The following is a 24,654-nucleotide window of genomic DNA, read 5'->3' as shown; positions in this document are numbered from 1 at the left end:
GGCCCCGGCCCCCCATGGCATCCAAGAAGCGCCGAGGCCACCATCACAGAAGGCCTCTGATTGAGACGCCCACTAAGCGTTCCACCGACTGGCAAGACCGAAAATGACACTGAATTTCCAGGAAGTAAAGTGTGCCCCGTTTGGGGACCCATCTGCCGCAGAGACCCAGAGGTCATCAGAGGCTTTTCGAAGCCTGGACTTGGACACCACACAATGGTGGTGTCGGAAATCGCTGCTGCTGTCAGAAACCAGTCCACGGGTTGCACGCAGGCCGGCACTGTGGGTCAGATCACTGCTGATGGGACACCGTCGGCCTTATGCGAAACTGCAGTGACATTCTGGCGGCTCGCTGCAGTCCATAACTCTTCGAGTGGGCAGAGAAATGCCCCATTGTGTTTTTCATGAGGGTTATAAAAATCACACTTCTTTTTCCCCGTAGGAAAACGTAAAATACCACCGCGGTTATTATAACTCTGCTTTCGCATCTCCTCATCTGAAGAGAATCAGAATGTCAACAGTAACCCCTCCGGAAACTGGAAGTGGCCCAGGCCCTCCCGACCCCGAGGCCAGCTGACTTCACCACCCTGAGCCTCACTTTCCATAGCTGTACGATGGGGAAGCCTGGGCTGCAAAGATTAGACACGAGTGCCCGTGACTGTAACTTGTGTCCCCCCGCCTAGCAGGACCCCCCCCCCCCGGGGCCACCTCTCCAGCCCCCACACAGGAAGAAAGGACGAAGGCCCAAGGCGAGGAAATCATCCAGTTTATTCTTAAACTCAGGCAGGCCTCAGCCCGCCTTCCCCTCGTACAAGCAGCACCCCTTATTGACCCAGAGAAAATGGGGCCATTGTTACTGCGCTGAGGGGTCACTGTTAGACACCGGGCAGGTTAGCAGCACCATCCTGAGGGCTGGGGACGGACAACGACCTTTCCAGGCCGAAACGGGCCCTGCCCCTCAGTGGTTCCTGGTGTGACGGTTCCCTGAGTAAGGAGGCAAGAAGACATGGGACCTGGCTGGGCAGAGAAAGGCACAGGGTTCCCTGGTTTGGTTGGGGGAGGGGGGAAGGCACCCTGAACGTCTCTGGCCAAGAAGAGCAGCATAGAAATAAGGAGTTTAAAAATAGATTCTCCAGGGAATATCAAAAGGAGCGAGCTGTTTGCTAGAAAAGCCGAACTGGCTAGGGCCGCATCAGATGTGCTGGGGGACCCTGGCTCCCTTCAAGGGCCCACAAACCCCATCCTGTTCCTACTGAGGTCCAGGGTCCCAGGGTGCCCCTGGCACTGGTGATAACGAAAGCGCTGCCCTCGGGTAGCTTACACTCTGGTGACAGGACATCCCCTGAAGAAAACAATGGGTAACAGCAGGGGTAGGCAGGGAAGGCCCCCCCACGCCCCCACCCCCCAGAGAACACCAGATCTGAGTGACAAGGAATGGGTCATGGGACAAGCAGAGGGAACAGCCAGCGGAAAGGGATGCCTGAGCTCTCCCTGGGGCAGCACCCCAACCCAGCCGCCAGTATGTCAGCATGTCTCACACCCCTGCTCTCTTCTGGGTTAAAGGCTGACAGGCAGGCAGGTTTAGGGGAAAGAATCTAGGATTAAAAGTTCATATAACCAGTGCAAACCGGCACAAGCCTTGAGGTTCCCAGTTCTTGTCTGGGATGAAGAATAAGAAAGCTTTAGCCTGGGGTGAGGGATGCTTCAGAAGGAACAAAAAATTGGGGGAGGCGGGAAAGGGGGAGAAAAACGTGAGGCCATCTGCCTGCACAGGCGAGAGATCTCAAACTCAGATGCCTCAGGGGCCAAACCTGCAGCCCTACGAGAGATGAAGCAGCCAAGTGGGCCTCACACTTTGGCTAAAGAGGGTACCCTGAGCTCAGATCCAAGTAGGCGTGGCCAAGACTGAAGCCAGAAATCCAGATTTTTGTGAAATGTTGCCAATTTTTTCAACAAGTTGATTGATGTAAAGTTTTGTTTAAAAAAAAGGGGGGGGGGGTGCCTGGCTGGCTTAGTTGGTAGAACATGCAACTCTTTATCTCAGGGTTGTAAGTTCAAACCCTACATTGGGTGTAGCTACAGATTACTTAAAAATAAAATCTTAAAAAAAGAAAAAAAAAAAAAAAACCTGTCTGGGCTAAATGCCTTTGGGCCTTAGGCCGCCTGTTTGAAATCTATGACCTTTTAGCAGGTTTTGATGGTTGCAAAAGATTACGGCTCTGTCATGGGGCCCCCTCTGGGACACTGGTGACCCCCAAGGACACCCACAGCAGTGGAACTCTGTCTCCATTGTGTAATGTCCTCCAGGCTCACACCGTGGTCCCAAACACTGCAGGCTGCAGGTGGTCCCTGTCCTCCTCTTCCCCAGTGCTGTTGGCAAGGCGTGGACTGGGCCCACCAGGAAGTGGGTGGCTGGGGTCTCTGGTTGGCAGGGGCCCCAGGCGTTCAGCCTCCGCCAGGGCAGCCAGCAGCCCGGCCAGGGGTGGCCGGCGACGGCAGATGTCCTGCAGCAGCTCCGCCCGGGGCTGCAGCTGCCCAATGAGCTCATCCCTCTGGCGTACAGCAGCCTGCAGGCTGTGGACAGTGGCTTCGGAGGTCAGCAGCTGCTCCTGGAGAGCCGCAATCTCACTGGCAGAAGGCAAGACAGAGCAGTTACGGTACTGAGGGGACCAGAGATTCTCCTCCTCCCTGCCCCTGATTTCCCGGGGCTCCCCATCAGGATAAAGGCCACGCTCCGCACCACTGCTTCAAGACCCCCTTGTTACGGATTGAATGTGTTCCCTCAAAGTTCTTATGTTGAATCCCTAGCCACATCCCCCCATGTGATGTATCTGGAGATGGAGCCTTTGGGATGAGCTCATGAGAGTGGGTCCCTCATAGAATTAGTGCCCTTGTAAGAAGATACACCAGAGAGTTTGCTCTCTGGCCTTGTGAGCACACAGCAAGAAGAGGACGATCTGCAAGCCAGGAACTGAATCTGTCTGTGGGACTTCCCAGCCTCCAGAACCGTGAGCAGAAATCTTCAGTTGTTTAAGCCCCCCAGCCTGTGGCATTCTGTAATAGCAGCCAAAACAGACTAAAACCCCCTGATTGCTCCCCTGCAATTCCCTTTTTCCCTACATCGTTTCCTAGTTGTTGTACGGCTTAGATGGCTTTTTTTTTTTTAAGATTTTTTATTTATTTGACAAAGATCACAAGTAGGCAGGGGGAGGGCGGGGGAGAGCAGGCTCCCGCCAAGCAGAGAGCGTAACAGCGGGCTCAATCCCAGAACCCTGGGATCATGACCCTAGTGGAAGGCGGAGGCTTAACCCACTGAGCCACCCAGGCATCCCTAGATGGCTCCTCTTACAGGAAGCCTTCCATCTAGGCCCGCTCAGAACCCTATGTGCCTTTCCATCACAACCCCAACCACCCAATGTTGTAACTGCCTAGTGATGTGTCTGCCTAAGGGCTGTGCTACTTAGGTCTCACTTGTGTGCTCTAGCGCCCAGCACACTGCCTGACACAGCAGGTACTCAGTAAAGATGGATGAATTAATCCTACCAGCTCCGTTCCCACCGGGCCCCTGACCTCCCTCCTCCCCGAGCACGTGTCACATTCCTTTCAATCCTCAGCCCCTCTTCAAAACCAGAGGGGTTCCTCAAAAACGGCTGGTATGATCCCATCCCCCTCTGCTCCAGAACCTGCCATAGATCCCAGTGCCTAGGAGGTCGGTGACCCCTGCGCCACTCGGAAAAAGCCGATTTTGCACTGTGGAAAAGTGGGCTCTAAGTTAGAAATCTGCACTTGTGCGATACCTCTTAACTTTACGTGCCGGTGACTAATTCGAGTATTTTGGTGCTTTTTTCGATCCCACCAGTAGTCCAGCCCGCGCGGGACTGCACACGGTTCCCGCGCCTCTCCTCCCCTTCCAGTCTCGGCTCCGCCTCCGCCCACCTCAGAGAAGTCCACCTGGCCCACCCCGGGCCTCACCAGTCCTTGGCGCGGCCCAGCTGGTCCAGGGCAGCACGCAGCTGCTGGTCGTGGCGGGCCAGGCGCTCGGCCTGGGCGCGCACTGTGCGCTCCGCCGCGTCCAGCCGCGCCTCCAGCTCCGCGACGCGCCGGTGCACAGCCGCCAGGTGTGCGTTCGCCTCGCGGATCTGCAGCGGCGGCGGCGCCGACATGGCCCCGGCGCGGTCCCCGGCGGCCCGGAACCGGCCCGGGCCACGCCCCCCGGGCCACGCCCCCGGGCCACGCCCCCGGCGGGCCACGTCCCCCAGAGGCCAGCTCAGGACCTCGGCGCGATTGGCCGCGACACGAGGGGTCGCGGCCTCCTCAAACCCGAACACCCTCACTGGTCCCGGCACCTCGAGACTCCGCCCCTGAGCCCCGCCTAACTCTAAGATTGGCCAAGGTCCTGACAGGCCACGCCCAGTGGGGGGCCGGCGTCCTCGGCGGCGCGCCCCGTTCAGGCTCCTGCGACGGGACTGGTCCCTCCTTCGAGACAGGCCCCGCCCCATTGAGAAGCCAACACCATCATTGGTCTGGGTCCTGTGGGCCTGGAAGTCTGACCCCGCCCTAGGCTTCGCCCCTCTCAGATCCACCCAACGGCCACGGCCACGCCCCTTAAGCAAATATACAGCTCTGGATTGGCCAAGTCCCTCTCGGGGCGCGTCTCCGGTTCTGGCCTTGCCCCCAAGTCTAATGCGGAGATCCTCTGGCCCGGGGCTTGGAAAGCCAGCCACAAGGTGGGCACAACTGGTGTCCCGCTAAAATCCCAGCCCTGAGATCCGTACCTTTGCCGGCCCCCGAACCTGGCCACGCCCCAAAATAGTCGCACGCGGTTCAGAGCCCGGCTCGGGGACCGGCAGGGCGTGACCACGCCCCCACGCAGATTCTGGCGCTGGGAGTGGTCACATTTGCGCTGTGCCCCGCCCCAGAGGTACATCTTGCTCCTATCAAGTGGAGCCCCGCCCCGCACCCGAATCTGCGCTTGAAGATAGGCCTAGTACCTGTCATAGCCCGCCCCTGGATTAGGCCCCACCTCCGGGAGTCAACCTTTCCTAACCTAGGACCGTCTGAGTTGGAGCTACCGAGCTCTGCCTTCACTGAATATGGCTGACCTCAGTTTCTCCTTGATGAAGTCGGCTGGGGATGCACGCGTGCTTCCTTGACGCCAGTCCCGACTCGGCGCGTGCGCGCCGCCGTGTCTGTGTCCGCGGCATTCAATAAAGTTGCACGCTTGTTGTCGACCCCTGCGCCCGAGAGGTTGCGCGCGCCGCCCAGGAAATCTCGCGAGAACGAGCGGTGGCTGCCCTTGGGCGCGGGGAGCCGGCAGGCTTGTGTGGTGAGGGGTCGGGGTTTCGCAGTTATGGCGCGGACGCTTCTTCAGCGATACCTGGACATCCCCGATGGCACCGAGTGCCACCGCAAGACCTACGCCAGCACCACAATCAGTGGTGCCGCTGGTGAGCGCCGGCCGGGCCCCGAGAGCAGAGGGTGCAGGGAGGTCGTAGAATCGCTGGGGGCGGTCCCAGGGCGTCCCGGGGCGCTGGGGGTCTCGCAGGTGGTGTGAGGTTGTCGCCGGGGTGTCTAGGGCGGCCCTGGGTTGCTGGGGAGCTCTTGTACGAGATAGACTCTGTGGGGGTGTTGGACTAATTCAGAGGGCGCGGGACGGCCACAGGGTCACTGGGAGCTGTCGGAGGGGGTGGCAGGAGCGCTGGGTATCTCACGGGGTGACACGTGGTCGTCGTGGGGGTGTCTGAGGCGGCCCTGAGGAACTCTCGTGTGAAGGAGGTCCGGCAGGGTTGGAGGACGCCGGGAAGTGGTACGTGTGACAGGCTGGCCACTGGGATCGTCAGAAGCGGTTGTCGGGGGACTGGGACTTGGGGGTTATTGTTGAAGCTGCGCGCAGGCTCTGGAGAAGTCGTTGAGTGGCAGAAGGCCGTTCTTGAGGTCAAAGGAGCTGGGGATTCAGGAGAGGTAACGAAGTTGAGTTACTTGGGAGAACCATGGGTAATTATTGGTGTGTCTCGGGGCGGGTACAGAAGTTTGAGAACGTTGAGATCAAGTCTTTTTAGGGTTCAGGAGAGTGGGATGGTTAGGGTTATCTGAAGCCTTTACTGAGACCACCAGAAGGGTCGCAGCGGTGCCGAGGAGGTCACAGGTGAGATGGGTCCGGGGCTACGATAAGGATAGCCTTGGGAGGACAGAAGAGGACTCAGCCCTGGCACTCTCCTGCAGGGGACACCTCAGCGTCTCGCCCCTTCCAGTGTCTCTGAGAAGTAGGAATGACGGTTTTGGCCACCTCCCTATCTCCAGCTCCTGAAACGAAGCCTGGCAGAAGTTGAGTCTCCCCTGGGAGGCATTTGATCAAGGGTAATCATTGCTCTCCTTTTCTGAGATCAGCGATTATCCTGCCCATTTTTCAGAGGTGGAAACTGAAGGTCAGGGAGGTGCGTTAACTACCCCAGGGCCTTTTCGAGCCGGTGTGCAAATCCACGTCTGCTGATCTGCTCCTGGGGGTGGCCGGGGCAAGGACTGTGCGTGCAGGTTCCCTGTGGAGGGGCCTCGGGAGACAGGGTGGATGGGGAGTCCCTGGGGATGACTTTTGTGGCATCTGCTAGAGTGGTGAGTTGTCGGGACACTAGAGGTGTGTGGCAGGGTCTCTGGGGGGCCTTTGGAGAGAGTTGCGCGGTGCGGGATTGGACCAGTGCAGGGAGACGTTACTCCGGCACATTCTTCTAGGGAGATGCTGACATTGGGGGATGCCTGGCAGGACTTCGGGGAGGCTCATGGTTGTGTCTAAAGGGGAATTAAAGTGGGGGGAGTGGCCTGAGGGGCATGGGGGGGTCTTCAGGGAGATTTGGGAAAGTGGGTGGTTTAAGGGATTTTGAACCTGAGAAAGACAGTAATGTTGGTGTTTGTGAGTAGGAGTGCGCCCGTGTGATCACAAATGCGCAGGCCATGGGGGTGGACTGAAGTCCCAGGAGGCCGTTGGGGGAGACCGAGCACGTTCCAGGAGTGGGGTGCTGCTGAGAGTGAGGAGCCTCGGGGGGGCTTGCTGGAAGGGCTTTGAGGGAGTGTGGGTGGGGACTTTTGACAGAGGGGCATGCCAGGCAGCTCGGATTCGTGGTGGTCACCCGCTCCCGTGAGCCTTTGAGGGTGTCGCTGCGCGTGTGTGTCGCTCACTGCGCCCGCCTGCATTCTCTCTCACTGGCCAGCTCCACTCAGCCTACAGGACTTGGCTCCTGGATCCTTCCTTACCTCCCTGCCTCAGTGAGAGAACGCTCTCGTTTTCTGCTCGCTTTCCCGGAGGAAAGGGATCCTGTACCCGCCTCGCAGAGCTCAGCACCCTGGGGGGGCACAGTGACCCTGAATGACTCTTGTGGATGGATGGGTGCTGGATGGATGCATGAATGCGAGCACACAGTGACGGTGACAAGGGGTGACCGCATGCAGTCCCTGTGAAGGGAGGAGGGATGGAGAGGGCGGGTGGGCGGAGCGTGTTGCACTGTGTCCGGAGGTCACTGCTGGAGGCTGATAGAGAGCCCGGGGCAGGTGGGGTTGGGAAGGGGGCCTTTCGCGGAGTGATGGCAGGCCATGGAAAGGTCTGAGGCAGCAGAGATCACACCTGTGGCAGGTCACTGTCTTGGGTGATTGCTAGGAGACAGTTGGGGTGGGGCGGTCTCTGTCCTGGGATAATCGGGGGCTCCCGGGTCACCCACTCCCAGTTCTAGGACTTGCATGGGGATTAGGATGGTGGGGCACGGTCTGTGTGCAGCACGGAATGTAAGCTGGCAGACAGGTTGGGACAGGCTGGCCCTGGGAGGTCCCTGTAGTGACTGGGCCATGCCGCGTGTCAGCAGGGAGAGGAGGGGTGTGTTGTCTGCCTGAGCAGGGTCAGCTGGGGCATGGGGAGTGTTGGGCTGTTTCTGTTGATTTGGAGCCAACCAGGTGGGCTCTGGTCTGCCCCCCACTGAGGAATTTCTGCCCAGGGCCTTGCCTTGGCCTCACCCCAGACCCACACAGCAGCCCGGACCAGTGTTTGCTCAGGGTGCCTCAGGACAGAGCCTCGGGCCTCACCACCCACCTGGCATTCAGCTCCAGGCCCAGCCCCTGCCAGGCCCCTCATGCGTAAGAGCCAGTGTCGGGCTGGGAGGCGAGGGCGAGCAGAGATGGAAAAGCTGACCGGAGTGTCGAGGCTGGGTGGGCGGGAGCGGCTTCCGAGCCAGCCAGGTGTGAGGGATGGGCACAGGCCCGAGCTGCCAGCAGGGAGGGGGCCCAAGGGTGATGAGCACAGGCCTTGGCAGCCGCGGGAGCCAAGTCTCCGCCAGGGAGCCCTGGGCCCCATGGGAGAAAGCAGCCTTGGCTGGGAGTGGGGAGCAGGACCCGGACGCTAAGCCCGGCGGGGCGTAGCCGCGGTGTCTGTGCTGCCGCTTGAGGCTGGAGAGCAGCCCCTCCACTTGGCCCCGGGCCTGTTCTCGTGTCTGCTGCAGGCTGGACCGGTGCACTGTGGAGGGCGAAGGGCCCTGGCCTAGGTCAGGCCTTGAGGAGGGAGGCCTGGGGCCGGGAGGTGGGGGCGAGAGCCCAGGGCTCGGAGCAGTAGACGGGGTTGGAATCCCACCGTGGCTGCCCAGTGTGGGACCCTGGGTAAACCTCAGAACAGGCCCTTCCTGGGTGAAGGGATGGTGCTAGGAGCTTCCTTCCGGGCGCCATGGGGACGGAGGGAGAAAGGGTTTCTCTGCTAGTGGAGGGGCCTGCCCCCAGCCAGGGGCCCTCCTGGTCTCAGCGCCCAGGCGCTGGCCCAACACGCCCCCCTCTGGTTCCACAGGCCTGGTCGTCTCTGCCTACAGTGTCATACTCCAGCCCCCGGATTCCTTCCTGGAGGGCGTGGCGAGGACAGGGCGGTACACATTTACTGCAGGTGAGCGGGCCTCGGCTACTCCTTAGGGGCCCTCGCGGCACTGGCCCCTTGGCCCTGACTCAGCGCTCACCCCCCACCCGCACCCCAACAGCTGCCATCGGAGCCATATTTGGCCTTACCTCCTGCCTGAGCGCCCAGGTCCGAGAGAAGCCCAACGACCCCCTGAACTACTTCATTGGAGGCTGTGCCGGAGGCCTGACCCTGGGAGCACGCAGTGAGTGAGCCCCCCATCCCTGACCTCCGCTGACCACAGCCCCCCATTGTGTCCCAGACCAGGGACCAGGCGGGGCCTAGGTGTGTGGGATGCTCGCCCTGCAGAGGAGGGGGCAGTCCCCGTGAAACCTTCCCGTGACTTTTGAACCTCTGTCGCCAGCCAGTTCAGTAATACTGAGAGCTGCCTTGCTTAAGCACCTACTGCTTCTCCACCTCACCAAGCCCAACCAGCTCCCTGTGGCTCCCGGTGGCGTTCAGCCTGACCCCCGAGGGTCAGCATGACCTGCCCTGTCCCCTCTGCCCTCCCCTCCTCCCCTCTCCCCCTTGCTCGCTCCGTACAAGCCGCCCAAGTGCCTTGCTGTTCTCCAAGCCAGGCCCCGTCCTGCCCATGGGCCTTTGCATGTGATATGCGCGCTTCCTGGAGTGCTGGTCCCCCCGATGTCAGCACAGCTCCCTCTTTCCTGTCCAAACCCCCCGTGTGTGATCTGGGACCCCCACTGCCCTCATTCCATATGGCCCTCCCTTGCTGCCCCTTGTCAGAGAACACTAGGCCACGGCCTGGCTCTGCCCCTGCCCCACGAGCGTGGAGACCGTGCATGGTCCTTGTGTTGCCGTCCCTCTCGCAGCACCCAGAACCCTGCCTGACCAAACGCACAGCCCTGCGGGGGAGCTACACTCCCCGTGCCCCCCTAGAAGGGCGCGGACTAGCTCAGGGGGCTTGGGTGGTCCGAGGTCACATGGGAATCAGCAGAGCATTCCTCCCTAGTGGAAGGCAGGCCGGAAACCCAACACCAGCCTTGCACACCGGAGCCACTGGGAACCCAGAGCAGACACCGCTCTCTCCACCTCCCACGGCCTCAGGCCTAGCAACTGCTCTGGCCCAGCAGCTGGCCAGGGCTTGGTGGAAGGTTCCAGTCCGGCAGGAGGGCACGGTGGAGGGAGGTCTGCAATCCTAGGGTTTGACACACACCCCCAACCTGCCAAGGGGGTGAGCCCTGCCCTCAGGCTGGCCTCCCTGCCAGCGACAGCCCTCGGGCAAGCAGGGGCCCCCTGTACTCTCGCTTTCACGGTCCACAGAGCAAATATAGGGCCTGGCACCTGCAGCCAGGGCACCAGCTCAGACTCGATCAAGCGCGGGTGCCCCCCTCCCCACACCCAGACCGACAGCCTAGGTTCCCGCTTCCCTCCTGCCTCGGTTGCCGGGTTTCCACACACATCTTCAGCTGAGGGTCACCGGACTTAGTCCTCGAGGAGCCCACAGCCCCGTTCCCTACACCTCGAGGGAAGGGCGTGCCCTGGGGCTCCTGGGTGGCCGCGGGGGAGCCCCACACATGCCTGACGCCGCCCTCCTGACTGACAGCCCACAGCTACGGGGTCGGAGCCGCCGCCTGCGCGTACATGGGCATGACGGCCGCGCTGTTCAAGATGGGCCAGCTGGAGGGCTGGAAGCTCGTCTCGGCACCCAAGGTGTAGTCCCGCCGCCTCCTGGGTCTGCGGGCAGGTTCCGAAGCAAAGAGAAATAAATTCTGTGTATACTTGTTCGTGTGCATCTCCCTCCCCTCCTCTCTGGCTCTCTGGGGTGAAGCCCCGTACCCGGCGGGCTAGCCGACAGTGACATGCCAGCCGCAGCCCGGCAGGGGTCCGGGACAGAAGGCCTCTGGGTTGATTCTGGCAGGGCCAGCGGCGCCGGCTGGGCCCTGAAGACAGGAGCTGTGCAGCCCCCCACACACAGCCCTCCCTGCAGGTCCCAGGCCATCCCGTCGCTGGGCACCCCCCAAAGCCAGCAGCGTGTGGAAGACACACCCGGGCGCATGCGGGGCCTGACTCCAAATTCTTGGGCACTGGAGCAGAGCACCCCAGACAGGCGGGCCCGGGGGCCTTGTCCCTGCGCCACAGACGGGTGGCTGACAGGCCACCAGGAGCCTGCAAAGCAGGGGCCCGTGGCGGGGACCAGAGAAGCATCCTGATCCTCGCCAGCCGCCTCCTGTCAGGCGCAGTGATTTAGGCAGCCTCGGAATGCTGGCGCGGCCCTGCCCCCGGCCTTCTGCAGAACTGGCTCTGGCCGGGCGCTCTGGCAGCTGGAAAGGAAGGCTTGCTCCAGCGTGTCGTGGCGGGCCATAAATTAGGGCTCTCTGGGCTTTACCCTGGGGAGTGGGGTTGGGCGTGCGCAGGGATGGGGTCCTGGCAGGGTCTGGGCACGGGAGGCCGTAGGAGCCGGGCCGCGATGCCCCTTTCTCCTCTGCAGCCCGCCCTGGGAACAGCGTGGTTGGAGGCAGACTGGAGGCCTTGCTTTCCTCCATCCTGCCCGGGTCATCACTCAGCTGGATGTTGGGCAGCTCGGATCCAGTACGTGCGGACCCCGGGCCCTGCTGGCTGGGGCCAGCACCGCCTCACCGCCTCACTGCCCCGTGGCCACTCCGGGTCTCCCGCCAGGGCGGGCACCAGCCTGAGAAAGACTGGGAGGGGAGAGCTCTGGGGTCCCAGGCCTGCACCGGAGTCCCAGCTCATGGTTCTGTACTGCCTTTACTCTCGGTGGCAGGTGAGGACAACAGGGTCCCTCCCTCAGCAGTGTTCAAGGAAGAGGGAAGCGCCCCTTCCCGTGCATTCTGAGCGGGGACAGGTCCTTAGGCTCCCGCACCAGGCAGGCGTGTCCCTACAGCAGCTGGCAGGGGGCAGAGCCCAGCGATGCGTGGCCCCGGCCCTGGGCGGTGGAGGAGTTGGGCTGTATCCCTGCCCCTCTCCAGGCCAGCGTCCACTGCCTCCCACTCTTCACTCCTCCTGCCCACCACAGCAGGCTGAAGGGGGCTTCAGTGAGTTGTTTCCACGGACCTGCTGCCGAGGGTAGGGTTTGTGGTCACCAAGGGCCGGAAGAGGGGGACCTGATCAAGGCCCAGCAGTCACTTCTCAGCCGGATCCACCCAGGCCTCCCCTCCCCATACACCCTTCCTCAGCCCCCAGGCTCCTTTATTTTAGAAAGAGAATGAGCACGAATGGGGGAGGCAGAGAAAGAGAATCTCAAGCAGACTCCACGCTAACCACAGAGCCCGACACGTGGCTCGATCTTACAACCCTGAGATCACAAGTTGAAACCAAGAGTCAGGCACTTAACTGACGGCCACCACCGTCCCCAGCCCCTGGCTCCTTGTGAAGCCCAAGCCCCAGAGGAAAAGCAAAAATTCACAGCCAGCCAGCCCCTTCCTGCCTCCTAGTCTCAGTTTCCCTTTTAGCTGGCTCAGACCAGGGCTGTGTTCGACACCTACTCAGCCCTCTCTGGGCTGGCCGCCAGCGTTGGAGCAGGCCTGCCAGGCCCCCCAGAATGGGGCAGGAAAGAGTGGCTGCCTGCTGGGCTCCAGGGACCCCTGAGCCCAGACCCCCTTGCCCATAAACATTTATGAGGCTATGAGGAACTGACATCATCCTGCCCCACACACAGACCCGGGGCGGGGGGGCTCTAGTTTATAGTATCCAGTCCCCCGACACACACATTGCTTGGGACCCCACCTCCTGCCTCAGCAGCCCTGCTTGGGGTAGTAAAGGGCCTTTCCAGAGTACGGTGGTCCCCCCGCCCCCATCCTGAGCTTGATGAAACCATTTCCAGCCCCCAAGCAGTCTGGTCTGGAACAAAGGGAGGAACTCAGGGGCGCCTGGGTGGTTCAGTGGGTTAAAGCCTCTGCCTTCGGCTCAGGTCATGATCTCAGGGTCCTGGGATCGAGCCCCGCATCGGGCTCTCTGCTCAGTGGGGATCCTGTTTCTCCCTCTCTCTCTGCCTGCCTCTCTGCCTACTTGTGACTTCTCTCTCTGTCAAATAAATAAATAAAATATTAAAAAAAAAAAAAAAAAGGGAAGAACTCAGGGCCTTCCAGGGCAGGGGACTGGGGAGAGCAGGAGGGCTTCCTGGAGGAGGACGAAGCAGGGAAGGGAGAGTGAAGATCTGAAGTTGAGGTCTTGCTAGATGGGCATGAGGGGGAAAGAAGTCCTGGGCAGAAGACAGATCAAAGGCCTGATGCGGGGGACAGAGCAGAGCCGGTGAGCGAGACAGAGCCTGCTGTTCACGCTCCCCAAGGCCCCCATCCCTGGAGACACGCTGCCCAGTGGAGACAAGTCTACAAGGACTGACAGCCCTCCAGGCTCTGCTGCACGTTTCGGGCTCTCTAAACCGAGAAAACGTGAGCGAGCTAAATCCCACCCAGGAGAAGAGCCCGGGAGCCCGTCCCCACTGGCGGAAGTCTCCGTTGTTCCCGTTAGCTCATCTAACCCTTGCCGCAGCCCTACAAGGGCGCTGCTCTCCGGGTCCTGTTCCCCAGACGAGGACACTGAGGCCCAGCCAGGCGGCTTCCTAGGGCCTGGCTTGCGGCAGGCGCACAGCGTTCGTTCTTTGGAGGGGATTAGCCATCATGGGCAACAGCCTATCTCTGAAAGACTTCCCAGGCAGTCGCGATTGGAAAATAACCAATCCAGTTATCCAGTGGGAGAGGCAAGTGATCTCAAAAATGACACCCCCACAGGTTCCTTTAAAAAGTTACGTGGGGAGTCTCTTCTGAGGTTGTAATTAGCTTAAGTAACAAGCCCCAGTTTGTTGACGTGCCCTAGTACAGATTTACAAACCCATTGAAGAGAATGAAGAAAATTTAGCTTTGATTCATCAATTGTCATCTACTGAAAATACATTGGATTTTATTTAAAAATCGTATTATAAAAATTTCAAATAGTGAAAAAAAAAAAAAAAAAAAAAAGTTACATGGGAGGGATGCCTGGGGGGCTCAGTTGGTTAAGCACCCGCCTCTTGGTCTTGGCTCAGGTCTTATGAGTTCAGACCCCACATTGGGCTCCACACTGGGCATGGAGCCTACTTAGAAAATAAAATTAAAGAAAAATTACCTTGCACATGGGCCGGGGCAGGACACACCAGTCTATGGAGAAGGGCGTGTGGGGCCTAAAGGGCTCATCCTTTTGTCCTCTAACCCGTCTGTGAGTCTGCCTGACTTTAGACCTGTCCTGGGTCTGCCCACTTCTCCCTCCCTCCATGGCCCCCAAGCAGGGCCAGCGCTCATCATCCCCCTCCTGCCACGCACAGTCTCCAGGCAAAGCTCACTCCCACCCTGCAATCTGTCTTGCCTGATGCAGCCACCAGAGGGCGCCCGTGAGCATCTGGGGTGGCTCCTGCCCTACATCCACAGCCCTCCGGGGCTCCCCATATCCCTCAGAGTAAAATTCCAAGTGCTCCCGGAGGCCCACAGGCCCTGCATGACCTGCCTGTCTCTTCCCTCCCCTCCCCTCCCTGCTCTCTACTCCTCTCTCCCTCTGCTTGCTGTTCCTTCAACACACCAGGCCAATGAAGCCCCCAGGACCTTTGCACTGGCTGTGTTCTCTGCTTGGAACACTTTTCCCCTACTCACAGAGATGACATCCCCCCCAGCCAGGAGCTCCCTACGCACCCTTTACCTACCTCTGGGTTTGCCCACAACACGTAGCAGCTTCTGGATCCCAGGTCACCATCACGTGCACCGTCTCACAGACCATGTATCTGCTTGAGGGCTGGGACATGTCCCGGCTATTACACCCTTGGGTTGACAAGCAGCCAAGGACCACAGCCGGGCTCCATAAATCCGTGGCCCGGCCCTGCTTCCTGGGTACCAGCATTCACGATGCCCCCACTAGATGATGGCTGGGCTGGGGGGCCTCAGGGGGAGAAACCGTCCATCAACCAGAGCACAAGTCCAGACTTGGAACCCACTTACGGTATTTACTGAGAGCCTCGTGTGCCAAGCATTGTCTCAGGGTCCCATCAGCCAACAAAACCAACGACATCCGTCCTTGGTGAAGGCCCTGAGGCCGGATGGAGCCTGGTGCACCCTCATGCCCACCCCCCTGCTAGGAGGCCATGTGGCTGGATTGGGGGCACAGTGGGGTCCCTGTGAAGTGAGGGGAGGGGTCAAAGTCAGGGCATGTGTTCCCAGGGGGACACACAAGTCAGGGTGGGGTTTCTGTCGGGGGTGGGGTGCTGACTGCGGGGAGACTGTGAACCCCATCCTGCTTTCCCTGCAATGCTTCCGGGTTTCACTTCTGAGTGAAGACCTCTCCCTTGTCCCGGCAAAGACCCCAGAGCAGCACCAGTCCACCTGAATACCCCCAGTAGGGCTGCTCTGGAAGGGGGTCTGAGCCCCACATGCCTTGGGGCACCAGACAGCGGTGCCCACAGGGTCCTCCTCACAGAGGGGCAGGTGGGGGGGGTCTTCTGACTGGGTTCTGATGGGGAGCCTCAGCCCAGCGTGGCCACCTCAAAGCCTGAAGCCAGATTAGTCCTCACTCCAGGGGTCTGGAAGTGGGGGAGGCAGAGCTTTGCCCCCACCCAAGCTCCTGTCCGGCCTGACATCCAGGGCTCAGAACCCAGCGGAGCCCCCAGTTGCGTGGCTACAAGTCAGCTCAGGCATCCACAGCCAGAGAGTGACTTTGCTGGTGGGGAAACTGAGGCACAGACTAGTCATTACCGCCAGAACCTGTGGTCGGTCCCCTGCAGTCACCCCTCAGCCTTTTCCTCTGGTCCTCCTTGGATTGGAAGCAGAGAGAGGCCCGGGTTGGCCCCCAGCCCCGTGTCCTTCCTCAGAGCCAGCAAAGCCGCCTGGGAGCTTCACAGAAGGCTGGGTGGTCGGCCCCGGCCCAGCCCAGCCCCCGGCTCACCTCCAGGAGCCCCTCTGGGCTCCGAGCAGTGCCTGACCCAGAGCAGGAAAGGTGTGAGCCAGGGCAAGGCTCCGGGGACCGGACAGGCAGGGGGGCTCTCAGCCCACTTGGAGGGGCTACGGTCAGACCCACGGCCTGGCCTGAAATCCTCCCTCCTTTCTGAAAAACCCATCTACATGCTTTTTGCTTTGCCCTTTCCCCCCCCCCCCCTCCACAGCAGCCTTGGTTGAAATCTATTTTACAGTTTCTTTTTTTTTTTTTCAATCGGTAAAACCGACTCAGACCACAGAATGTACAGTATGCCAAAGGGTGTTCAGAAAAAAAATACCTCTCTCCCCAGCCACCCCCCACCCAGCGCGGTTTCTTGTTTCTCCTTCCAGCAATGTTCCATGCCGAAGCAAACACGTCTGTGTGTTTTCTTTTCCTCCTACAGAAAGTCTAACACACTGTCCCCGCTGTTTCAGGACCTGAGTCTGGTTTCCCGACAACAACACATCTTGGATTTCTTCCTGCCCAGCAAACCCCCGTGTCTTGCTTTTTAACGGCCACATAATATTCCGTCCTGTGGCTGCGTGTCGTCCCTACTGAAGCACCTTTCTCTGTTCCCGGGTTTTTGCTACTAACAAGAGCCCAGCCGTGAAGAAGGGCCTGTTCTAAATGCCATTTTGCATGTGGGTAAAGACACATCATGCTTCCCGAAGTCTGGCATCAGAGGGCTAGGTTTGTTGCATCTGGTCCCCGCCAATTGATACATTGTTACAAACTAATACATTGTTACAAACCAGCGTCCACAGCTGACATGAGGGCTCTAACTTGCTGGCGCTGCACATTCTGGGGGTTTGGAGAGATGTGGCATGGCCGATACCCACCTTTGCAGTCTCACTGCCCTAAAACTCTGGGCTCTGCCCATTCACCCCTCCCCACCCACCACCACCCTGGGATCCGGGGATCCTTTGACTGTCTTCAGTTTAGCTTTTCCAGAATGTCACAGTTGCAGTCCTCTGGCGTGTAGAGCCTTTTCAGACTGGCTTCTTTCACTTCTTTCATATGCATTTAAGGGTCCTCCGTGTCTTCCTCTGGCTTGACCGCTCGTTTCTTTTTAGCACTGAATAACATTCCATTGTTCTGGCTGTCCCGCAGTTTATCCGTCACCCGCTGAAGGATGTCTGGGACGCTTCCAAGTTTTGACAGTTGGGGAAAAAGCTGCCATAAACATGCGTGCGCAGGTTTTTGCGTGGACATGAGTTTTCAACTCCTTTGGGTAAATACCAAGGGGGAGCAGTTGCTGGATTGTATGGGAAGAGCGTGTTTACTTTTATAGGAAACCTCCGGAAATGCCTTCCGGAGCGGTTGGCCCATGTCACATCCCCACCGCAGGGGACGAGAGCCCTGTTGCTCCACGTCCTCCCTGGTGTCTGTGTCGTCCGAGCTCCAGATTTCAGCTGTTCCAGTAGCCGTATATAGCGGCGTCTCGCGGTGGCTCTCATTAGTCTAAATGTCCAACCATTTTCTTGAGCATCCACCTGGGAGCCTGGCATGGGTCCAATATCTTTTTTTTTTTTTTTAAGGTTTCATGTATTTATTTGAGAGAGAGAGAGAGAGAACATGAGCGGGGGTTGAGGGGAGGGGCAGAGGGAGAAGCAAACTCCCCGCTGACCAGGGACTCCCCACTCTCACCCCCGACTCAATCCCAGGACTCTGGGATCATGACCTGAGCAGAAGGCAGACGCTTAACCGGCTGAGCCACCCAGGCGCCCCTCCGGTATCTTTAATACAAAATGATTTCTTTGCAATTCAGCCTAGGAAGGAGGTCGTACCAGTACCCCCTTTTAGAGATGGAGGAACCAAGGCTCAGAGAGGGACGGCAACTTGTGCAGCTTCACACAGCACACGAGGGCAGAGCCAGGGCCTGACTGACTCCAGAGCACTTCCGCCTGCAGTGTCCCATGGCCCCGGGCCCTGGGGACACAGCAATGACCAAGGTAGATCCAGCCCAGGGGATCTGGACCCTCCTGAGGCTCCCAGTCCAGTGGGGGAGACAGACACGAGCAGGCAGCTACAACTCGGGCTGACCAGGCCTGCTGCTGACCAGAGCCGTAATGGGGCTGAACGGGCAGAGAGGGGCCAGGAGGGATCATCGGGCCTGATGTCCAAGGAAGATTCAGTAAACTCCCAGGGGTAACAGGCTCAGCTGAAGCCGGCTCGTGGAGAGTCAGAGGGCTGAGCAGGGGGGCAGGAGTGCCAGAGCAGCCCTGTACCCCCTGACCCAGGAGGAGCTTGCCTGGCATGGGGGGGGCCCTGCAGGGGAGATAGGTAAAGGCATCCAGAAATGCACAGCCCCGTCTCCCGTCTCCACGGGAAAGGAAATGGCAAGGTGTGGCCTCCCACTCCAGGCTGGCCCCCTGGTGGGCCAGGACGCCCCTCCTTCCTCACCCCCACTCCCTCTCTAGCCTCCATTAGTGAGGCCACCTGCTGTGGGGGGCCTCCGTCCCAGACCTGCCCTGCCCACACTCTGCCCCAGTGACCACCATTAACAAGGGATAACGAGCTAGAGCAAGCGAGACCTGGAGGGGCGGAGCGGGGATAGAGAGACCCCCTGGGCCCCCTCCCCATCTTGCTCCCTCACGCCCTCCACTCCAGCCCCTGGGAAACTCATCAGGAGTCACCTTCTGTGGCTTACTCAATCTCTCCGTCACCTGCGTGCCCGCCCCCTCCCCCAGTCGCCCCCTCCCTCACCAGTGAGGGTTGTCAGGCTAAGCAAACAAAAACACAGATGGCGGGTTCAGTTTGAACTTCAGATAAACAAGGAACCACGTTTTAGGGTATGCTAGCATATGTCCCGGCCAGCCTGTGGGACTCATTTATGCTAGAACCTGACCCACTGTTTATCTGAAGTTCAGATTCAGAGGATGCTATCTGGCAGCCTTTTCTAGCCCCACCGGAATGGGCAGTGGGCCTCAGTTGTCCTTCCTGCTTTGTGGGTGAGTACCCGCATGCTGACCAACATCAGCCGGTCAGGGGGACCCTGCCACCCTGGAAATGCTGGGGGACTCCCATCAGGTGTGTCCCCAACTTAGATGCTGGACTTGGGGCTCCTGGTGGGGGAGGGGCCCAGGATAGGGGCCCAGGTAGGACAGGAGAGGTTGACACCACATCTCTCTGCCAACTGCAATGATCGTATTTTAATCTGGATGCTGAAATTGGGACTCTCGAGAGGTCCCTGGGGGAGAGGAAAGGAGGGGCCCCATGACGCCTCCCCCAAGTACCCACTGCATGAGATCTGTTATCTCCTTGACCTTCACACAGCCCCGATGGTGAGGGCACAGTCCCCGACCCCCAGGTTTGAATCCCAGCTCCTCCCCTTGCAAGTCGTATGACTTTGAACCAAGGGTTCTTGCCGCGCCTCAGTCTCCTCGCCTGTAATATGGGGATACTCCTACTGCTAATAATAAGAATAGTACCGAACTCTCGGGCCGTTGAGAGGATTAAGCACATTCATACATTCCAGGAGCTTGTCCTGGCACAAAGTTAGTCCTCACTTAAGTGATGGCCTGTCCTGGCCTCTCTCCCGGCCCCAGGGGGAGGGACTGAGCGGGAATCAGAGGCTAATTTTAGCTCTGATGACACCCCCTGGCCTCCTGCCTTGTCCAAACATCCTCAGCCAAGCTTGAGGTTCAAAGCATCCCCCACCCCAACCTCTGACATCCAAGGAGCCTGTTTATTCATTCCTGTTGGCAAGGCATTCCTTGCCTGCCTGCGCCTGCCATCAGGCTCCATCCCCATGTGGCCTGCCCTGTGTCACCCGGGGTCAGGAACATCTCACCTGTAGGCCACTTGGAGACAGCCATGGGCAGGGCACTCAGGGTCGGGGGGCAAGGAAGAGGGTGGGCGAGGGTCACTCCTGCCCCAAAGTACCCCCCACAAAGTCTTCATTAATCATTTCCTGGGTAAGATTCCAAACTTCTGTTTGGGTTAGCTCACAAATACTGTAGTCTATCCAGCTACCTGCTCAGGGAGCAGCGACTGGGTGCCAGATCCTACGGGGGGACCCAGGCGCTGTCCCACAGGGCTCCCAGTCTAGGGGGAAGGCAATGACAAGCCAGAAAACAGGAGAATTTTCCAGCTGTGCTTAGTATTTTCCATTCATTCATTCACTCATTCATTTCATTCATTCATTTGGGGTGTGTTTACTGAGGCCCTCTTGTGTGTCTGGCACTGTTCAGGTCCTGGGGCTCTGTAGGAAACAGAGCAGACCGAGATCCCTTGCGGGGCTGACTTTCTGGCGGGAGAAAAGCAAGAGTGAATGATGCCAATAATCCGAACACATGGTCTAGTTAAATGGTAGTAATTGTTGGCAGAGAGAAGTAAAGCAGGAGAGGAGTTGGGGAGCACTGGCGGGGGGCAGTTGGAAAGACAGTGATTCAAGAGAGTGATATGGGAGGAAGCTGTGTGACTATCAGGGAGAAAGTTCCAAGCTGTGGCAACAGCCCATGCAAAGGTCCTGGGGGTATGAACTGTGAGGAGGCATGTGGGGAGAGGCAGCAGGACCCTAGGGCCTTTGCCCCTGAGATTGATGACAGCCACGGGAAGGTCTTGAGCAGAGATGTGGCCCGAAATTCCACCATCTGGCTCTACCTTTGTTCCCAGGCCAACCCCCAGCGCAGGCACCCTCCAGGTTGAGGGCAGGGACAGGGCCAGGGGCGGCAGCTGGGCCAGGAACCTGAGTGGCTGCAGGTGGATTCCAGCAGTAAATCAGGATTTCCTGGGCAGGCACATTCAGAGAGCCCGGGTAGGGGGAAATGGCCGCTTGCCGGAGCACGCCAGTGGGGACAGGGACGGGGGCAAATTCTGGGCACACCTTCCGCACGTAGCAGCGCCGTCTGCTCCCTGCGGGGCCAGGCCCGGTGCCCAGGTCGCTGGCATTCCTGGCCCAGATTTTTGCCAGTGGAGGGACAGGTGTCTTACATCTCTGGAAAACGTCCTCCAAAAACAAACCGACGAATTCTATCCTTTTCTGTTTCCTTGTCCCAACAGATCTCCGAACCGCTTTCTGTCTTGCCAAACACCATCACTGGCTTTTCTGACTCTAAAACCACCACACGCCTGGCGAGTGCTACAGCACCCTTCCAGGGGGAGAGGAAAAAGGGCCCTTTGTTCCCCAGCCCCCGGTCTTCCCTGGAATTTTCTGTCTCCCGCGCTGGGCAGCGGCGATGCACCGAGACACCGGTGTTTCTTCACCCCAAGTTTTGCAACGGCGTTTTTCCACTCGACAATAGAGGGCCCCACAGCTTTTATTTCCAGAAATTGGAAAATGAAGCGTGTCCAGCCCCTGCTTGCGCACCTACCACGGGCTGAAATTTAAGCCACGTGAAGCGGCCGGGCCAAGGTGCCAGGAGCGGGCAGACCCCAACGTGCCAGGGGGCCGGGGTGAAGAAAGGCGCAGGGCAGGCAGCTCAGGGATGCCAGCTTTCTGTCACCTGGCCCTCCTCCCTCCCTCTCCGCACAGCAGCCCCCAGCACCATGACGATGGGCAGGAAGAGGCCAGTTCTAAAAGATAACCCAGGAGGGGAAACTGAGGCCCAGAAAGGGCCAGGGGCCCAGGACTGAGAGTTTCCAACCCCCTGCCCACAATTCTGCCCCCCACAGGGACTCTCCAGCGCAGGAGGATGAGGGAGACGCACCAGTTCACCTGAAGAGGGCGCCAGCGTTGGCTTCCTTCTGCGGAGCTGATGACTGGGACCCAGAGAAGTGACTTGACTCACCAAAGGTCACACAGCTGCCAGAGGTCAGAGTCTATTCTCTGAAGCTCTTGTGGTCCAGAGCTCTGAGGTCAGACCGATGGTTCCAGCCCAGCTCTACCCCTCGGGGGCTGCAGGGCAGATTCTGACTTTAAATGAGGCCTTCTGGAACATTCTAGAACATTCTGGGGTTGGGAGAAATTGCTGCTCTCTGGAGAGAGCAAGAGCCAAGGGAAGCTCAGGGGTATTTTTGGTGGTGTGGCGGGGTGAATTCCAGACACTCTGTGAGCCTCAGTTTCCCTGTCTGCACAGTGGACACTCGGTAATCCCTGCAATGCCTTTGACTGGGGCCGGGTGGGAGGATGGGTGGGGCACCGGTGGGTGAGGGTTTGGGGGGCGTGGAGGGCCTCTGCCAAGCCCGCCAGCAACCCCAGAGCCGAGCCAGCCTCACTGGCCCATCGCTCACCCGCCGCCCACATTACACACCTGGGGCTGCTCTCCTCACGGGCTGGCTGCAAGCCAGGGGTCCTCGGATGCCAGGCCGGGGCTGCCTTGCAGGCTGGAGCAGGGCCAGTCCCTGGGGTGGGAGGCACAGAGCGGAGCCTAGGGACCCTTTGTCCGTAGAGTCATTGCCTCCGATTGAACTGATGTGCGAGAGCTGAGTATCTCCCTTGTTCTGAAAGTTTCTCCAAGGCTCAGAAGGGAACCTTCCTTGACCCCGGCCCCCTGGGCCAACACCAGGGGGTGCCAGAGTGACCCCTTTGTGCCCGGGCACCATGCCTGCACCCCCGTCCCCTTTTCCTGTGCCTCAAGTCCCACATGTGGTTCATTTCTCACCCATCCCAGGCCAAAGGGGCTCCTGCCTGCCTCCTGAGCTGCCAGACACCCTTGGCTCACAGCCCTGAGGCCCCAGGGGGGAAGAAATTTCCAGCAGGCCGGCAGCTCCATCAAGCACCCAGCCCCAGGAGCAAGGCACTGGGGGGTCCGAGGTAGGCAGAGACCCCGGCTGGGGAAGACAGACGGCCCCGCTCATCCCACACACGGGTGCCAGCTCAGCCTGAACCTGAAGGAGGGGGGGTCCCCCCAGTCTGGGCTCTAGGACCAGCTTCCTTCCAGGGAGGCCTGCCTGGCATTGGCACCACAAGCCTGGCCCAGAGAGGGTCTGGCAATCTCTCAGGTCACACAGCAAATCCAGGATAAGCACCAGCTCCCTCTGGCTTTTGGCAGGAGGGGTCCTGTGACCCGCAAAAGCTGGACCCCAGGTGTTGACTTTTGGCTAGCTGCACAGCCTAAGGCCAGTGGGTTCAAATCCCAACCCCCCCAATCCCACTTCCCAGCTGTTTGGAGCAGACCATAAAAATAGCAAGAGTCTGAAATAAAATTTTAAGCAGAACAGGTGGTTTGGGGCCGTAAAAGGAAATGAAGGGAGGGACCCTGGCCAGAGGCCCCAGGGGCAGGTGGCACATTGAGCAGGAAGAGAGTAAGGGCAGGGAAGGGTGAGCCAGGTGGAGGGAGCCGGTGCTGGGAAGGGCTTGAGGAAGGAGTCGGGATGGGCGCCGGGGCTGCCAAGGGCGATCGCTGTGCCAGCTGGGGTGGTTTGGGAGGTGATCTGCCCCTGCCTGACCCCTGTTACACCCACGGCTTCCATTCCCACTCCCTGCCGAGGGGCAGGACTAGGAGGGAGGGGGCGAGCGGGCAGAAGTAGAGTGACCGGGTGCCTGCAGGCCTCCCAGGGACCCCGGTCACCACCTCCCCCTTCTCTGCGGCTGGGGCTGCCTGGAGTCGGGGGCTCGGCCTGGCTGCAGTCGCTGAGCCCAGGAGCACCTCCAGCCTCCTGGTGCCCCGCGGGGCGCTCAGACCGTCAGCTTCGGGGAGCTGGTGCATGCAACGTACCCTTCAGACACCCAGCCTCGCTGTCGCTGCTCCAGTCCACACCCTCCTGTGACTCGGTGACAGAGGGCTAGAGCTCCGGTGTGGCTCGAGGTACAGTTGTGCGTGGGGACCCTCGGGGGACAGCACCACCTCCGTCCCCTCTCTGGCCACGGTGACAAGTGGATCTGACCCAGAGGGTCCAGGAGCAGGTGGGACAGGGGCAACACGGGGGGTCTCTGTCTGGCTGCTGTCCCAGCCCAGCCTCTTGGAACCTTTCTGGCCTGGCCCCAGAGGGGATAAGCACCTCCTTGCTCCTCTGGGGCATGTGAAAAGTGCTGGGAAGCCCTGACCTCCACTGCAGAGCCAGCCTGCTTGGATCCTCCCCTAGACGGGGCACTCACTCCCTCTGGAGGAACTGTGAGCAGAGCCAGAGATGGTCATGCCACAGAGGAGGGATGTGGGGCTCTGAGCGCGACCACCTGGTCCCACATCCCTCAGGGAGTGAAAAGCAGGACCAGGGACCTAACCCAACACTCTTGCCGACATAGCCAGCCAAACTCTGATCACACGAGTGGAAGACAGAACCCAGGCCCTCCACTAAACATCTGCTCTGGGTTTGGGTTTTTTAAGATTTTATTTTTAAGTCCTCTCTGCGCCCAAGGTGGGACTCAAACTCACAACCCCGAGATCAAGAGTCGCACACTCCACTGACTGAGCCAGCCAGGCACTCCCGGGTTTTCAATCCTTGAGATAAAACCTCACGTCTTACACTCTCTTCAAGCCTCTCTGGTTCTTCGGCTTTTCTGTCCCCATGGGGCTGTTGGTTGAGCAGAAAAAGCGACACAGAGTGGCCAAAGCTCCCATGAGGACAGACCTGACCTGAGCCAGGGCGTAACAAGGGGACAAGGGGCGAGCAGTGTTTCTGGAATGTGTCTGGTGGCTCCTTAGTGCACTGGAGACTGCAGGTGGCCTGCGGCATGGAATTCCCCTGGGGACCTCGGTCGCCATTACCAGCAGGGTCGCCGTGGGAAGGCTGGCATCTCGCCCCGGCTGCGGGCGGGGACACAGCGACATGACCACCGACAGCTCTGTGACTTATAATTTAACGAGTCACCAGATAATTCCCCCTGCCGGAGAGTGAGCCATGAGTAGATTTGGGTCAGCCTCCTGGGTCAGTGTCTGGCCCCAGGAGACCCCCCGCCTCCCAGAACCTCCACCGGCCTAGAAGAGCGTCTCACGGAAATGGTATCC

The 24,654-nt window shown here is 59.6% G+C and overlaps 2 protein-coding genes across 2 annotated transcripts; one reads left to right on the top strand and one right to left on the bottom strand.

Moving 5' to 3' along the window:
* Positions 1-236: 236 nt before the first annotated feature.
* Positions 237-4,177, bottom strand: VMAC (vimentin type intermediate filament associated coiled-coil protein). Its single transcript, XM_045989906.1, has 2 exons — positions 3,970-4,177; positions 237-2,625 (listed from the first exon to the last, which is right to left on the bottom strand). Exons 1-2 carry the CDS (start codon positions 4,158-4,160, stop codon positions 2,307-2,309), a joined length of 510 nt encoding a protein of 169 aa, XP_045845862.1. The 5' UTR covers positions 4,161-4,177; the 3' UTR covers positions 237-2,306.
* A 1,071-nt stretch (positions 4,178-5,248) lies between these two features.
* NDUFA11 (NADH:ubiquinone oxidoreductase subunit A11) lies at positions 5,249-10,656 on the top strand. Its single transcript, XM_045992393.1, has 4 exons — positions 5,249-5,444; positions 8,810-8,902; positions 8,994-9,116; positions 10,476-10,656. Exons 1-4 carry the CDS (start codon positions 5,348-5,350, stop codon positions 10,586-10,588), a joined length of 426 nt encoding a protein of 141 aa, XP_045848349.1. The 5' UTR covers positions 5,249-5,347; the 3' UTR covers positions 10,589-10,656.
* Positions 10,657-24,654: the final 13,998 nt, after the last annotated feature.

This window comes from Meles meles, chromosome 20 (genome assembly GCF_922984935.1).
Source record: "Meles meles chromosome 20, mMelMel3.1 paternal haplotype, whole genome shotgun sequence".
Lineage (NCBI taxonomy): Eukaryota > Metazoa > Chordata > Mammalia > Carnivora > Mustelidae > Meles > Meles meles.
This window is presented reverse-complemented; position numbering and strand designations above follow the sequence as displayed.

Coding starts and splice junctions, on each gene's coding strand:
- VMAC (XM_045989906.1), bottom strand. CDS start 4,160: ATGTCGGCGCCGCCGCCGCTGCAGATCCGCGAGGCGAACGCACACCTG. Junction 2,626..3,969: donor CTGGGCCGCGCCAAGGACTG/GTGAGGCCCGGG, acceptor GCCTTCTGCCAG/TGAGATTGCGGCTCTCCAGG.
- NDUFA11 (XM_045992393.1), top strand. CDS start 5,348: ATGGCGCGGACGCTTCTTCAGCGATACCTGGACATCCCCGATGGCACC. Junction 8,903..8,993: donor GCGGTACACATTTACTGCAG/GTGAGCGGGCCT, acceptor GCACCCCAACAG/CTGCCATCGGAGCCATATTT. Junction 9,117..10,475: donor CCTGACCCTGGGAGCACGCA/GTGAGTGAGCCC, acceptor CCTGACTGACAG/CCCACAGCTACGGGGTCGGA.